The sequence below is a fragment of the Peromyscus leucopus genome, chromosome 3 (assembly GCF_004664715.2).
Source record: "Peromyscus leucopus breed LL Stock chromosome 3, UCI_PerLeu_2.1, whole genome shotgun sequence".
NCBI lineage: Eukaryota > Metazoa > Chordata > Mammalia > Rodentia > Cricetidae > Peromyscus > Peromyscus leucopus.
In genome coordinates, this window is record NC_051065.1 from 24,963,231 (window position 1) to 24,978,264 (window position 15,034).

Genomic DNA, 15,034 nt, shown 5'->3' on the forward strand with positions numbered 1-15,034 from the left:
TATGTATATAACTGTTTGTAGATAATCATAGATTCACTTCCATCTTAGACCATCGGACCTAAGATCCTGAATTAGGATTGGGGGCATGCAATACAGCTGGCAACCACATGAAAGGACACCACGGTGTAGAACGTAAGTGTCACACAAGAACAAAGAAAAAGCACTACAATCCCTACATCCAGCACAACAGTGAACACACAGCTGATAACGACTGAAAGAAACTACAATGAGTTATTAGATGAGAAAAGTCACCAGGGGAATGAAAGAATAGAAGTTAATTGACTTTGTTTTACCAATTAGAGAAAATAGGGAGTTCATCAGAGAGCACTGATTGAAAGCTAGCTTGATGCCTTTTCATTTCTTCAATTTCTCCTTGTGGTTCCGAATCCTTGCATCTCACACCGCCTGCAGTCGACCAGCCACAATGCCCGAATCTGTTCTTCCGCATTTGGTACTCCCTTCTGAGTGACAGCTTTCCCGTTCAGAATATGTAATCACTAGCATAACTAGTTCTCCATATATAAAATAAAAACTTCCTTACAATCTTTTATAAAGGAATGTCTTTGAGTCCAAGCCAGGCTGTCAACTGTTTTCACCAAGTTGCCAAAATGCCATAGTCCCACCACACATGTAGAAGTGTGGCTGCAATTGTAAACTCAAATGGCTTGTGGACCTACGTTGCCTAGCATAAGATCACCAGGCTTACTACAGAAACAAACATGCATTTGGTTTACTCTGTATGGGTTTTGTTGTGTTGTTGTTGTTGTTGTTGTTGTTGTTGTTGTTGTTTAGAGGCTCTTGCCACAGAGTCCATAGTGGCCTTCAATCTGTGATCCTCTTGTGTCATCCTCCCAAGTGCTCGGAGTGTGTACCATCATGCTAGGGTGAGTAAGGGCTGTGTATTTGTACCTCTAGACTCAAAAGAGAAGGGTCTGTCAAGACAGCCCATTTATGCTACACGACAAATCAATCAATCAATGCTCAAGTGAAGGACCATAAAAAATTTAGTTTATGAAAAATGGTGCCAAATGAGACAAGTTTACATAAAAGTTGTGAAACTTGGTCCTTTGCTCACTAACTTGGAGAAGCCTGGGTTAACACTGCAACCAACCTGCTTCATGAATCTTGATGGCAAGCAGGACCTGTCTATCATGCCACAGACTCGAAAGATGACAGGAAACAGCTACTGGAAAGCGCAGGAAGTACATGAATGAACCTGGTTTTTCTTTATCAGCAAAACAGAGGGATCTTATGAGTACTCCAAGGTTCCAGTAGGGACCATGACTTCCATGTACTAAGACACTCAAATAATATTTTAGTGCAATGCATACAGGACAGGTTAGGAACACACACACACCCAACCTACACTAAATTTCAGATGTGATTCCATTCATCCTGTTGAATGAACACATTTAGTGATAAAGTGTCCCTTACACTCTAAAACAACAAGTTTAGTATACTAGAAACAGAGCACAGGAATGTTCTTTCCAAAACGAAGCTATTAACAGGCCTCCTGGAAGTCCAACACTTGGCTTCCACAGCCTCTCTAGAGCACAGGCACTCCTACTGCTGCTGCCTTGTCATCTCGTTAGCCGACCTGTGTCAACACACACAGCCGACACTGGCTATCGTCTGCTGTCACATCTCGGTGCCAGCTCACACTGGAGCAAAGAAATTACCAGGCTTGTTTTACATGAATCATTTGTAAGTAAATGTGCTTGCACTCTCCTTTTCTACATATAGCCAAACTGTCCTTTAGGAAATAGCCAAGTACACTGTTTTACACAGAATTTACCTTGAAAGATAGACTCATAATTTCATCAGACTACTTTCTGACCCTCGATCACATCACTCTGTTAATTATGGATACTACCTATGACAGACACAGATTGGTCAAGCACATCATTACCACTTCTTTATCAGAATCTCTAACTCAGACATAAGTCGAATGAGGTCAAGGATAGTCCAGTCCCCTCTCCTCAATCATGCCAAAGCATTCATCAATAGGTTTGGGGAAAGCTGTTGAAGAGACATAAACAGAAAAGCATGGTGATCTGACAAGCAGGATGTATGGCCATTATATTTGTTCAGATCTCATTAGAGCTCTTGGAACAATCAAATCAAATCCTAGGACAATCAAATAATACATAATGAGAATGAAGATGATCAAAACAATGTCAAAATACAGTTTGGAATTCTGCCAATGGTCTTATTATCCTGTATATCTATAGATGCAGAGACATATTTTAAGGCACATTTTAAAAACTAGATTCACTCTCAACTATCTACAATTTAGATGATCACTCAAAGGTCATAAAGGGAGGATATGTAAGTATGTCACCTGTGTTCACCTCATATTCTTATCTGTAACTGCGTGATAAAGTTAAACTAGTGTCTGCTTATGAGATGGTTCAGGGAGCCAGGGGAAGCATGTTCTACATCGGAACACACTCTGTGCACTGGAAAAACCACTGCTGTGCTTTGTAAATTTACTTATTTATTTTTTTAGATGGGGTTTCAGTATATAGCACTGACTGGCTAGAACTCATGAAGATCTCTATGTCACCATGAGTGCTGAAATTAAAAGCATGCACCACTATGATCAGCCTATACTGTGAATCTTGATGAGAAACAGGACCTGTCCGCCGTTACAAAACACTGGACACAGTCCTGTGGGGTCCTGTACAGTCAAAACATGACATGTGACTTCATTTCAGCCAACTCTATAGAAACAATTCTGGCTCATCATTGGATGAAAACAACCCAGAGAAGCAATGAGGCTGCAGAGGTTATTTTGACATCATTAGCAAAGCAGTGATATCTATTAACCCAGGGAAGCCATGCAAGCAATTGAGAGATGAGTCTGTTTTTAACACTTCTGGTGACAGCAGGTGCTCAGTGCATACCTTCCTGCCATAATTCTTGCTCTGGTTCTGACTGGCCAGAGTCATCTGACATCTTTCTTGTTTTTAAAGTCCAATCATCAGGCCTGCTAGCCACAATACCCCCTATAAGCCCTGCCTGTCTGAGTCAGTCAAGGAGAAGTTCTGTTTTGCAATAGGGAACTCTGACTGGCACGTTCATTCTGAACAGAGAGTTTCTTTAATTCCCCGGACACAGCTATGGAGCTGTAGCCATGCATTGTCTGTAGCTGCTCTAACTGTTCAAGCATCACATTCATTCTCTATTTTCTACTTAGAAGCACATTTGCTTTGGTAGGAAAAAAAGTTTAAATATAGGAAATACAGGTGGAATGTAGATCAACTAGGTAGAAAAATGAAATGAGTTAAATTATGACTTATGAGTTAGTGATGAAAATTTTCTCTCCTCTCTCTCTCTTTGTCTGTCTCTCTCTCTCTCTTTGTCTCTCTTTCTGTCTCTGTCTGTCTCTGTCTCCCTCTCTCCCTCTGTGTGTGTGTGTGTGTGTGTGTGTGTGTGTGTGTGTGTGTGCACAAAAACATTTCATCAGATTTCTGATGTACCAGGTAGTCTGGTATGCACTAGAGTATGGTGGTATTTTATTTGTACTGAAATGTGATTTTATTTGTATGTTAATAAATAAAGTTGCTTGGGGGTCAGAGTTAATAGCAAGCCATAGCAGAACTGGGCGTTCATGGCACATGCCTTTAATCCCAGCACTTGGTAGAAGAGCTAGGTAGATCTCTGTGTGGTCAAGGATACAGCCAGCATGGAGACACACACCTTTAATCTCAATACCATAGAAGACCTGGAGGGCTGTACATACAGGCAGTGACGAGGCAGTCATGTGGGGTTTACAACCAATGAGAAGGCAGAACAGAAAGGCTATATAAAGACAAACACACAGGAAGTAGGTCCCTTTCGGAGAGGTCTCTTGGCTTAAGAGGCTAGCTGCAGCAGGCAGTAAGGCTCTTAGCTCTGATCTCTTGGCTTTCTTCTTTGCATTAGTTCTGTGTTTTTATTTAATAGGATGGTTGGTTACATCTACACTAGAGAGGTAGTCACTGCCTCAACTTGGCTCACTTAGAAATCAGGATGAATTTCATACAAGGGCGTGTCCTCAGCACTGTGAGCACTGAAGTGGGCTATGTCCTCGTTTTCACTCATGGATCGGATCTCTATTCTGCAGTCTACATCAGTTTATACCCAAGCCCTCATTAATGACTAATGCAGGAAAAACTATGCCAAGACTTAGGATGTTAAAGTAAAAACTATCAAAATCTCACAATTTAAGTGGACAACACTTATGGGAGTGTTTTATAAAATTAATAGAGTTATGAAAACATATCATGGTGTTTTGGTGATCTTTCAATCATCTTATATGATTTTTGGTTACACTGTCTTTTTCTCGTGAGGAGAAATCTTAAATTTTTAAGTTTTAAAGTATGTTCCGTAATAGTTTGGATTATTTCAATTGTTTACATCATAGTAGGAGAAATAAAATGACCACATTTATTTTATTGTGATTCATTATGAATTTCCTGGCTTTTCTCCTTTCATTGGCAGCTTTTTGAGCAGTAACTCATATACTAACATTCACACACACACACACACATTTTGAGGACTCAGGACACCCATACATACCCATGTTACCATCACCACAAAAAGGCAACAAAGGTAATAGACATGGCCATCTCCTACATCCTTGTATCATTTGCTCATGTTTATTCATGTTTTGGTGGCAAGAATAGTTGAGGTAATATCTGGTTTCCTATCAAACGCTATATGCCAACAATATTATATTGATAACTTTAGGCACCATGTTGTACATTAACCTCGATAACCTATATATCTTGTAAAATCGAAACTTTGTCCATGTCTGGTAACCTCATTCAATTTTGTGATTTATTTATTTATTTTTAACAGGGTCTTACTAAGTGGCCTTAGCTGGCCTGGAACTCTCTATGTAGACCAAGTGACTTTGAGCTGATAGAGAACTCTGCCTGCCTCTGCTTCCTGACTGCTGGGGTTAAAGGCATTTTCCATCATGCCTGGCTTTTGCTTCTTTTTGTACAATATTATTAAATATGCAATGAAAAATGATGCTCCAGATGGCTTGCTCTTTTGCAATTTAAAGCAAAACACAATAGTTATGAAATTAATGGCAACATACATTTATATAATCATGTTTACTATTAATATTCTTATTTCCACTTATGGAATATGTCTCACATTTTTCATCATACTGTTAAACACAATGTGGCATCCATTTGTCTTTGACAACAACAAATGAGCATAAAAAACTAAATTGCTTAAGCTTTCTGTTAAAGTAAAAGAACAATTTTATTACCATTATCATAGCTACGAGTATTCTGGAGTCAATGATTCTAAATGCTATCATCTCTCTGTTTCAAGTTTAAACCCACACCTGAAATATGGAGAGCTACACCAGTATCTTAGACCATTAAGAAGCAGCTTCCTTTCCAAGCCTGCTTATCATTCCCCTGTACATCTCTCATCTCCTGGATGAAAGCAGTTCCAGAAGCACACATCTCAGAGGCCCATGTGACCTGCTACTGAGATAGAAACCACCTGGGAAGCCTGTGGCCAAAAAGCCCTAGCCTTGACGTTTCCATAGCATTCCATATGCACACCTGAGTAAGAAACTCAGTTTCAGAATGATTTAGAAACTTTTCATGGTACTTGAGAGGATCAAAAGAGTTCTATTATCCACTGAATTCCAGTGCTAATTATCTCCAAAGCCATTTCCTTGAGTATTTTTCCATGTCACTAACAATTAGTCACTTATTTCATTATTTTGGCCCTCACAAGGCTTTCAGAAACCTAAAATGTCATTTGTGGGAATAATACAAAAGAGCAAGGATTAGAGTTCTCTGTCAAAGACAAGGGCAGAATACATTATATGTGCATAGTGAGGCTCATAGGCATAGCTCAGATAGCCACTGAAAACAATTCTAACGTCTATGTCACAAAGATAGAATAGTGTCCAAAAATTGTCAAACTGTCTTTCTTTACCTTTATATTTAGGATTTTAAGAGTATGGCATATTGATTTTTCCTACACTGCATAACTTAACATCCTTTCAAAAAAGTTTTGTTTTCTTCTGGTTTTTGTGTTTGTTTAGATGGTAGTGGAGATTGAGTCCAAGGTCTTTTACTGAGGAAGCATGAACTTGAGGTAGTCTGAATGACAAATCCCCCCCCCCCTCAGGCTCACGGATTGGAACATGTGGACCCTGGCTGGTGGTGCTGATTGGAGAGGTTATAGAACACTTCGCCCTGGCTGGAGGAAGTCCATCACTAATGACAGGCTGTGGGAGTTCATGGTCTCACGACTCTAGTTTGCTTCGCCTTTGGGCTTGCAGTTCATGGTCTGAGCCCTCAGCTTCGTGTTCCTGCCGCTATGCTTGCGGCTTGCTGCCATGCCTCCCCAACTAAAAATGGAATTCTACTATTAAAGCAAAGACACACTTGTGTCTCAAAAACTGTCAAACTGTCTTGCTTCACCCTGGGGCGGAATCACCCTTTCTGGAATCCTAAGTCAAAATAAACCCTTCCATACATTGCTTTGGTTATCGTATACTATCATAGCAACAGAGCAGTAATGGACACAGTCCTCTGTCCCAGAGCTGCATTTCTCCATATCACTCCCTCTGGACACAGGGTCTTGCTAAGTTGACCAGGCTGGCCTTTAATTTGCTCTCTAGTGCAGGCAGGCCAGGTATTTATGACTCTCCTGCTTCAGTCTCCTGAGAAATTGGGAATATGTGCTACCAGGACCAACAAGAAATACTATTAGTGACATGGAGCAACAGAATTAATGCTGATTAGAAAATAAGTTTATATCAACTTTAAAATCATTATAAATGATTTTATATGGTATTTTAATGGTATAAAATATTTATATTTTAATGGTAATATTATAAAGCTTGGGACTATTTCAACTGCAATGTTTGATACTGATTTCAGAACATACCAAAAAGCCACATGTTTATGTGTGCATCTATGCATATATGTACATTTTAATTTAATTAACATATACATATGTGTGTGTTTAACTACACACCAGTGAACTGTACAGGGAAATAAACATGAAGTGTGTTAATTTAGGTGTCCCAAACATTGCTTTTTTCTTCTAGTTTAATTGCCCAATTTGAGGGAGAGAATAAGTACATCATTAAATACTCTTTCTCTAAAGCATTATGGGAAATAGTGAATAAAAATAGAAAAATCTAGGTTTTATTGAAATATGTAAATCAGACATACTAGAAAACATGAATGGAAAATTCTAAGCCTAAGTCAGCTCAATATGTTATTGACTCCAAATCATGGAGGAAACAAAAGAAATTATATTTGCATTGATGTGTGAATCTGCTTCCATTCTGTAATCTATGCAACTCCCTAGTAGTAGCTGTCCTTGCAGCCACATTACCATACTATTCAAATGTATCTATCATTTATATGTAAATAGACAAGATGAATGGCTTCTTCATGAGACAACAATTTTCAAATGATAAACAGACACAGGCAGACATTAAGAAGACAAAAAAGCTTCAAATATTCATTCTTTTATACTTTTAAGGAAAAAATGGAATTATTTCAATAAAAAAAAAAAAACCTAGTGTGGTAATTATAAAAATGAGACCTTACTTGATCCTTAAAATCCCGGTAGCTATTCTTCACACTAGAAAGTCGGCACCACCGTCATTTGTATCTTATAAATTACATGTTCTCAGATCCATCTGTGAAGACTGGGATGCTAATTATCATGGTTATATTTCATGATTCCACAGTTAAATGCTGAGACGGTGCTACACAAACACCATATGTTTTAGTGAGGAAAATGAAGGAAGATTAATCACCAGCTGAAGTCCAGGTCTTCCAGCAGTGCCACCCTCAACACAGAAGATTGGTACATGGTATGCGACACAAATTGGAAGCTTTGGTTCATGGCCAAAATAAGTGGGGAGGAAAACTTGGAAATCCCAAAGAAAATATATTGTGTTGCCTCTGAATTCCTTTGATAGTAACCATCCTTTTTGATATGCCTAAAAATCACAACTTAAGCACACTGGTAACAAATAGTCTACAAATAAATCATATACCTAACAAAGTGGAGCTTAACATTTTTCTGGATGTTCTTTAAGAGACATATTTAAAAAAAAAAAAAAAAACCTCTCACAGGGCCATTATTTTATGCAAAGCAATACTGCATATACTCAGAAAAATCACTCATTTCTGTATAGCAATTTAGAAATCAACTCCTATCACTGTATTTTATTCCTTTTTTTTAAAAAAAAAGATTTATTTATTATGTATACAGAAAAGGGTGCCAGATCTCATTACAGATAGTTGTGAGCCACCATGTGGTTGTTGGGAATTGAACTCAGGGCCTCTGGAAGAGCAGTTGGTGCTCTTAACTTCTGAGCCATCTCTCCAGCCCACTGTATTCTATTCCTATTTAGCTAGCCAGAAATCTTATTCATTTCACTTACCACATATTCAAAGACAAGCGTCAGTGTCTCCTTGGTGTGGATGATGTCATGGAGCAGCACAATGTTTGCGTGCTTTAATCCTTTCAATAGAGAAGCTGTAAAACAAAGTGGACAGAGAAACAATTTACCATCAGTTCCCACCAAACAGCATGTTGCATTATCCATGTGGTCATTGTCAGATGAAAGATATCCATTTCCCACGTTCTCAGCCAATAGCAATTCAGAATAATGGGTGGAAGAACACGATTTTCATTTATTCACTATCAACTACTTACTTCAACTGTCTGTCATCAGTAGTCTCTGGATAGGTTCCACCGAGTACAGAGTACATGCCTACTGTGGTGTAGATTCTTTCCAATGGAAAGAAGTAAAATGTATTTGTGTATGTGAGTGCATGTATGTGTCCAGCACAAGTGTGGAGGTCCAAGGACAATCTGCAGGAGTCGGCCCTCTCCAAGTAGGTTGCAGGACAGAATTCAGCCATCAGACTTGCTTCTGCCCACTGCGCCATCTCACCAGCCCTCAATTCTTTTAAATGTTTGAAGTTTGTTTTAAATGAGGAGTATTCACTATCATCATGGTTAATCATAACATATGTTCCACGGATTCTACTAGTACTGGATAGGAAGTCCTGTAAATATCAACTAAACCATATTGCTTCACAATACAATTGTTTTTCGAAATCCTTATTGACTTTCTGAATAGAATAATAGTTCTAACAATTACTGAGAGTGTAATGTTAATGTCCCCAACTACAATGGTGGCGTAATCAAAGTATCTTTTGGGATCTCTAGGTGTTCTTTTCCTTTTGCTTCTTATTTTATTTTTTTTTACACTTATTTACTTTGGGTGTTTTTGTCCTAATTAGCTTCAGCTGTCAACCTGACATAGCCCACAGTTATCTGAGGGATCTCAATTAGGGGGTCTCTTGAATCCAACTGGACTGTGGGCATGTCTGTGGAGCATTTTCTTGATTGCTAACCAATAGAGAAACACCACCACCATCACCCCACCGCCGCCCGTGGTGCCATCCCTACATAGGTGTTGCTGGGCTCAATAAGAAAGCTGGATGAGCAGAAGCCAGGGACAAGAATCTCTGACTTGCACCTGTTATGGACTATACCCATAAGATGGAAGAAAGCCCTTCCCACAGAATGTGCTTCTGGGCATAGTGTTCACCCCAGCAATGGACAACAAACCAGTGTGTATGTACAGGTACACATGCATTTCTGTGTAGGTGGGATGTCTTCCTGCAAGAGTCAGTTCTCTTTCCAGCGCATGGTTCCCAGGTGCTGACCTCATGATGCCAGGCTTGAGGGCATATGCCCTTTATCTAATGCAACATCTCAGTAGCCCGGCTTCCCTAAGCTCTTGAAGTGCTGATGTTCATTGCACACACCTTTATCATGCTTTGATTTTTGTGAATTAAACCCTTTTATGGCTGTATATTCCTTTGTTATTGGAAGTATTTACTGCTCTGCCATTAACCTTATATGGCTCATCCAGTTTGAAAGTGATTATTTACACGGTGGATCTTTTATGGTCCTTTTCCATCTATCTTACCAATACTACCATAGTGAGGTGAAGTTTTACAAATAGCATATAACTGGACCATATGTTTTAAAATCCCATCCTGCCAATGTCTTGTTTTTACTTGATGGGGATAGGCCACTTACATTTATTATAGATATTAAATGTACAGTTGCCTACCGTTTTAATTTCCCCTGGACACCTTGTGATTTAGCTTTCATTTATTTTTTTTTATCGCCTATATTTCTCAGGAGTTCAATTAGCACTCATTTTATTTCATTTTCTCTTTTCTTTTTCCTTGTTTTCTGCTGTGCTTTAGTATTTTCAACCCAATGAGGCTTTCTGTTTGATTGTTTCATATATCCAAAGGGCAGAAGAAAAAATATTTAATTCATATCACAGTATTCTTTATGTTTTTTCTTTAGTTTCACGGTGGGTTTCTGGTAGGTATGATTAGCTGAAGTGCAAATTCTTATTTTCTCGTGTTTTGTCCTTTCCTTGCTTATTTAATGGACTGGAGCCCTAGTTTGAGAGTCCTCTCTCCTGACACTTTCATCCCCCTTTATATCGGTGTCGATAGCTGAGAAGTGAGGGGTCCTTCTCCATCCCACATGATCCTTCTTAGCCCCGCCCTTCCGTCTTCCGTCTTCCTGTCCAGCATCATTCACGGCGGACCGCCCTTTCCTCATAGACGTCAACCGCACAGAAGGGTTGTTTTCCAGGACTCCTGCTGCCTCCCAGCTCCACTTCCTTGGCTGTAGACAGTGCTGTCAGGCGCACTGAGTCTCGAGTCCGTCTTTCCAGAGCTTCAGAAAGAGTCACCTCCGCTGGTCCTTCTCAGTTTCCCAACCCTCTCTTCGCCTCCCCGGCACTGCTATCTGCCCCTCAAAGCCTGCTATGGTTTCCCATTGATCCCAAAGGCACAGGTCACCTGTGCTTTGGGGTGGGTGGGGGAGATGAAGGAAGAGCAGGCTGCCAACCTCCTGCTCCACAAGGACCAGGACATTTCTCCTCGGTGCATCCCTATTGGACACAAGGCCTGGCACATAGGAGGAACTCACCTTTACTACCTGCCATTCATTTCTAGGAGAAGTGTATACTCAACTTCTGGGCTATCTCTCTAGCCCTGATTCCTCTACTCTCTCATGGAATTAGAAACATTTAAGACTAAAGGCAATCTTTAGATTTAACAAGTAACGACATGTAAATATACTTATGAATTTGAACTTGTAGTTCATTTTAAAACTTTTGTTATACGGCAATGGTTTGAAATTATAAAAGAAATCCAACTACATCATTATTGTTCATCCTAGTAATTTATAATCTGTCTTTTAATTATTCAACTCTCTCATCAGCTTTCTACAATTAGAGCCTTAATAAATTGCCAGGACTTGGTTATTAATCTGTAGAACAAATGCACATTTGCTGGTGGTCTTTGGCACGTTTCTTCTGAGGCTGACTTCAGGAGAAGCTGTTATCTTGAATCACAGCAGGGTATTTGAAGTTGATGGCCAAGACAGTGCTTAACACCTATCTGCGAAGGAGTATCTCCAAAGGGAACAAATGAAGGACCTAGGGAAATCACAATGTACAAAAGGATCCTGACTGTGTGAGGCAGCTTTCAGAAACATATTATGTAACATTATTTGTAATCTTGTCCAATTTCATTTTTCATCCTCTCTTATGCTGTCAAGTTTAGAGATGACCCAACTGTATGGGTAAAACTCTAAAAAAGAACGGAGGCTTTCACTGCGTTAAGAAACCTCGGGTTTGGTTTCTTCTTCCCTACTTCCCCCATTATTGCCTTTCTTTCTTCACTGCTTCCTCCAAAAGCGTTCCTTATTCCTCCGAATAATACCTTCACACCCATGATGCACCACTGTGCTTTCCTCACCATTCCAGCAACAACAAATGTCTGTTCATTTTCAACTTGGGTAAAAGTGTTTTATTTTTCCTTTGAAAAACTCTAATGTCACAGAAATAAATATTTCTGTCATTTGACCAATATCATGTGATGTTTGAAAGCCTTGAAATATCTTTTACATAGGTCTCAATTTTGACAGGTTGTAAATTCCAGAATATATTCACGTATGCTTTCTCAACACACTGGCAGCTAAATAAGTATCAATATTTGAAAGTAAGCGCTCTTTTTGAGATTAACGTAATGAGTTTGTAACTGGAAAAGGACAGAGCTACAATTTCCAAAGGTGATGACAGAAAAATGGCATTTGCCAGTGGAAAACAGCCAGCACTCCACCAACACAAGGACAGGTGACAGACACGACCCACTTGCGGCTGCCAACCCAGCAGCCACGGTTGTAGCAGGTGCCCAAGGCTGCAGTTCCTGCTGCCATCAAGGCAAATAAGTCTCTTGAGTGCCAAGCCCATCCAGGCACCCACAGCAGTGAGTTCTGGATCCAGTCTGTCCTTTTCTACAATCAACACTGTCAAAATAACACCCTCGAAGACTTAGCTATATCATAAGTATACCATGTGTTATTTTCTTGTGGTTTGCAAACAAATGAAATTCTGAAACATTTGCATTGGTGACAGAGTAGACTTCCTTTCTGTACAAAGTTTAGCCAACCATCCAGCAACATTTCAAATCCAGTTCTCAAGGAAGGTTTGAAATGACATAATTAAGGATGGTAAAACATTTTGAATTAGAATTGAGGGTGAAAATCATAGTTTTGGGGTTCTGACATCACAATATGATGGAAGGTTGTCCATTCAAAAAGGTAACTATGGGATGCAGGGACCTCCAACATCAAGCGGTAGACTTTACACATAGCAGCAGTCAGTCATATCACGATCTCTCACTTTGAGAATGCAGATAGTCTCCACTCTGATTGAAAGGGGTTGAATTTTATCCACAATTTGACCCCATCATGATAAAAATAGAATCTGAATCAATACATATAATTAAAGTAGGTTCATTTGATTAAATCCTCAATCCAGTGGATTAAAAACTGTTTATAACAAGGAAAGGAACCCATCTTTAGAATTTAAAAATGTCAAAATCTCCTAGGAAAGAAAAGACTGAAGACACGTAACACATATTCTCTGTAATGTCAATGTTTGGAAAGAAATAGGGCATTTTCCATTTCCTATCATCTTTACTGTGTGTTCTTTGACAGTGAGTGAGATAAAGAGGTTGATATCTAACTTTTCCCAGACAATAATAATTAGTGTTCGTAAAGCCTAAGGATCCAGTCATATCTCAATCTACAAACAACAGATACAATTTTTTCAGCCTCCACTCTGATGAAACTGTTTGCTGTAAAGTCACAACTTTCAATAAAGAGTTCCTATCTGACTTGTTAGTTGATTCTGAATATTTTCTAAGCTACAATATTTTGAATGAGAAAATCTTGAGGATGAACTGGGGGAAATAGGTGGGGGATGACTCATTGTTTTCTTGTATCTGTGGTGGGGACATGATTCACACAGAATGAGAGCAAGCATATACCCTGGAGACTGGTGGATGGCTTCTCACACTCCACCCACATTCTGTAATGGATGCTGCCTACCTGGACACAAGCTTGAAGAATAATTATACATGTCACAGTTCTACTCATTTCTGGTTCTTTCCTTAATGATATCCAATATTATAAATACACACAGAGAAAGAGACAGAGAACCTCAGACTAATAAAAAAGTGTGATTATATCTTCAAATCTGTATTTGTCTTTTATACGTGTGTGTGTGTGTGTGTGTGTATGTGTGTGTGTGTGTGTATGTACCAGTTAACATGAATGTGCATGCACATGTGTGGAGTCCAAAGGTCAACAATGAGTATCTTCCTTTGTTCTTATTTTTTGAGACAGGCTCTCTCACTAAAGCAGGAGTTGGCCATTTTGGTCAGACTGGCTGGCCAGCCTCAGATGCCCTTCTACAGGCACACTAAATTGCTAGATTTTCTTTTTTATGCAAGTTCTGGGGGAATTGGACTCAAGGTTTCATGTTCCTGTAGTAAGCCATCTACCCAACCTGCTTTTTGCAGTTTCTATACACATATTCTCTGAGTTATGTGGGGGAGAAGTCACAGCTTATCCAAAACACAGGTTAAAGTAAATATGACATCACATAGACTTAAATCCCACACAGGCTTAATAATAATGTTTTTGCTTCACAGATGTCCTTCAAATGTGAAAAAGTAATGCTAGTTTGGGAATACTTTAATAATATTTGCTTTTGCCCCCAAATTCTACATACTGTTTTATTTGCTTCTTAGCCTTGTTTTCCTATAGGGACCTGGGCAAAAATTCAATCCTCCTGTACATGTCAACCGCTCGGTCTCTCTGATTTCCCCAATGACACAAAAGTGGAACACACTATTGCTCTTTGCAGCTCCCATCTACCCCTTTAACATCCATAACCCACTTATCCATCACTTGACTACCTGCAAAGATCAGTCACCTAGGAGTTATTCCCACAGTGCAGCTGCACACACAATACTGACTATTTACTGGATCACTTCAAAGAACAGGTCCCTCTATTAGTGCGGCTTAACCGTGAGAACTGCTAATATATAAAGCAATGCTGCATAGTACAACCTAATGAAGTCTAGCTGACTCAAAGTGGCTAAAAAAAATCTTCACAAATACATTGCTACTTTTTCCACCATTAATATTGAAATCAACCAAGCTGCTGTGAAAGTGCAAAGAATTGACTACCAAAAAAGGAAAGTACTCACTGAACCAATTTTCTGACTGAGAAGAAATAATTTAAATTTCTACGCGTACTTTTCTGTATCATTTGACTTGCTTGTGACAAAGAAGCATTACTTTCATAATTTAAAATGTTTCTGGAAAATTCTTTACTTTGAGCAAACTGAATAAGAAGCATTCAGATGCTTAACTGCATAATCAATGTGCGACTACAGGACAATTACAGAAATGAAGCATTGTAACTGAATCGATAGTCTTTACTACTCATCCTCTGTACTAAAGAAGCAGTAAGATCAGAGTAAGGAGGGCTTCACTCCCTTTAACTCAAGAACACTGAGGGCCCATAAGAAATTATCCTTGCTCCTCACACCACATGAATTGTTGCAAGCATTCCTTTTCG

General features: G+C 39.2%; 1 protein-coding gene across 6 annotated transcripts in view; it reads right to left on the minus strand.

Annotated features, from left to right (window-relative positions):
- Positions 1-15,034, minus strand: part of Cdk14 (cyclin dependent kinase 14) — a 484,970-nt gene that overhangs the window by 215,594 nt on the left and 254,342 nt on the right. For all 6 annotated transcript variants that reach the window (XM_028862580.2, XM_028862554.2, XM_028862546.2 and 3 more), the window contains one exon: positions 8,435-8,529. In XM_028862580.2, coding sequence (XP_028718413.1) covers positions 8,435-8,529 — 95 coding nt within the window. The remainder of the gene's footprint in view (positions 1-8,434; positions 8,530-15,034) is intronic.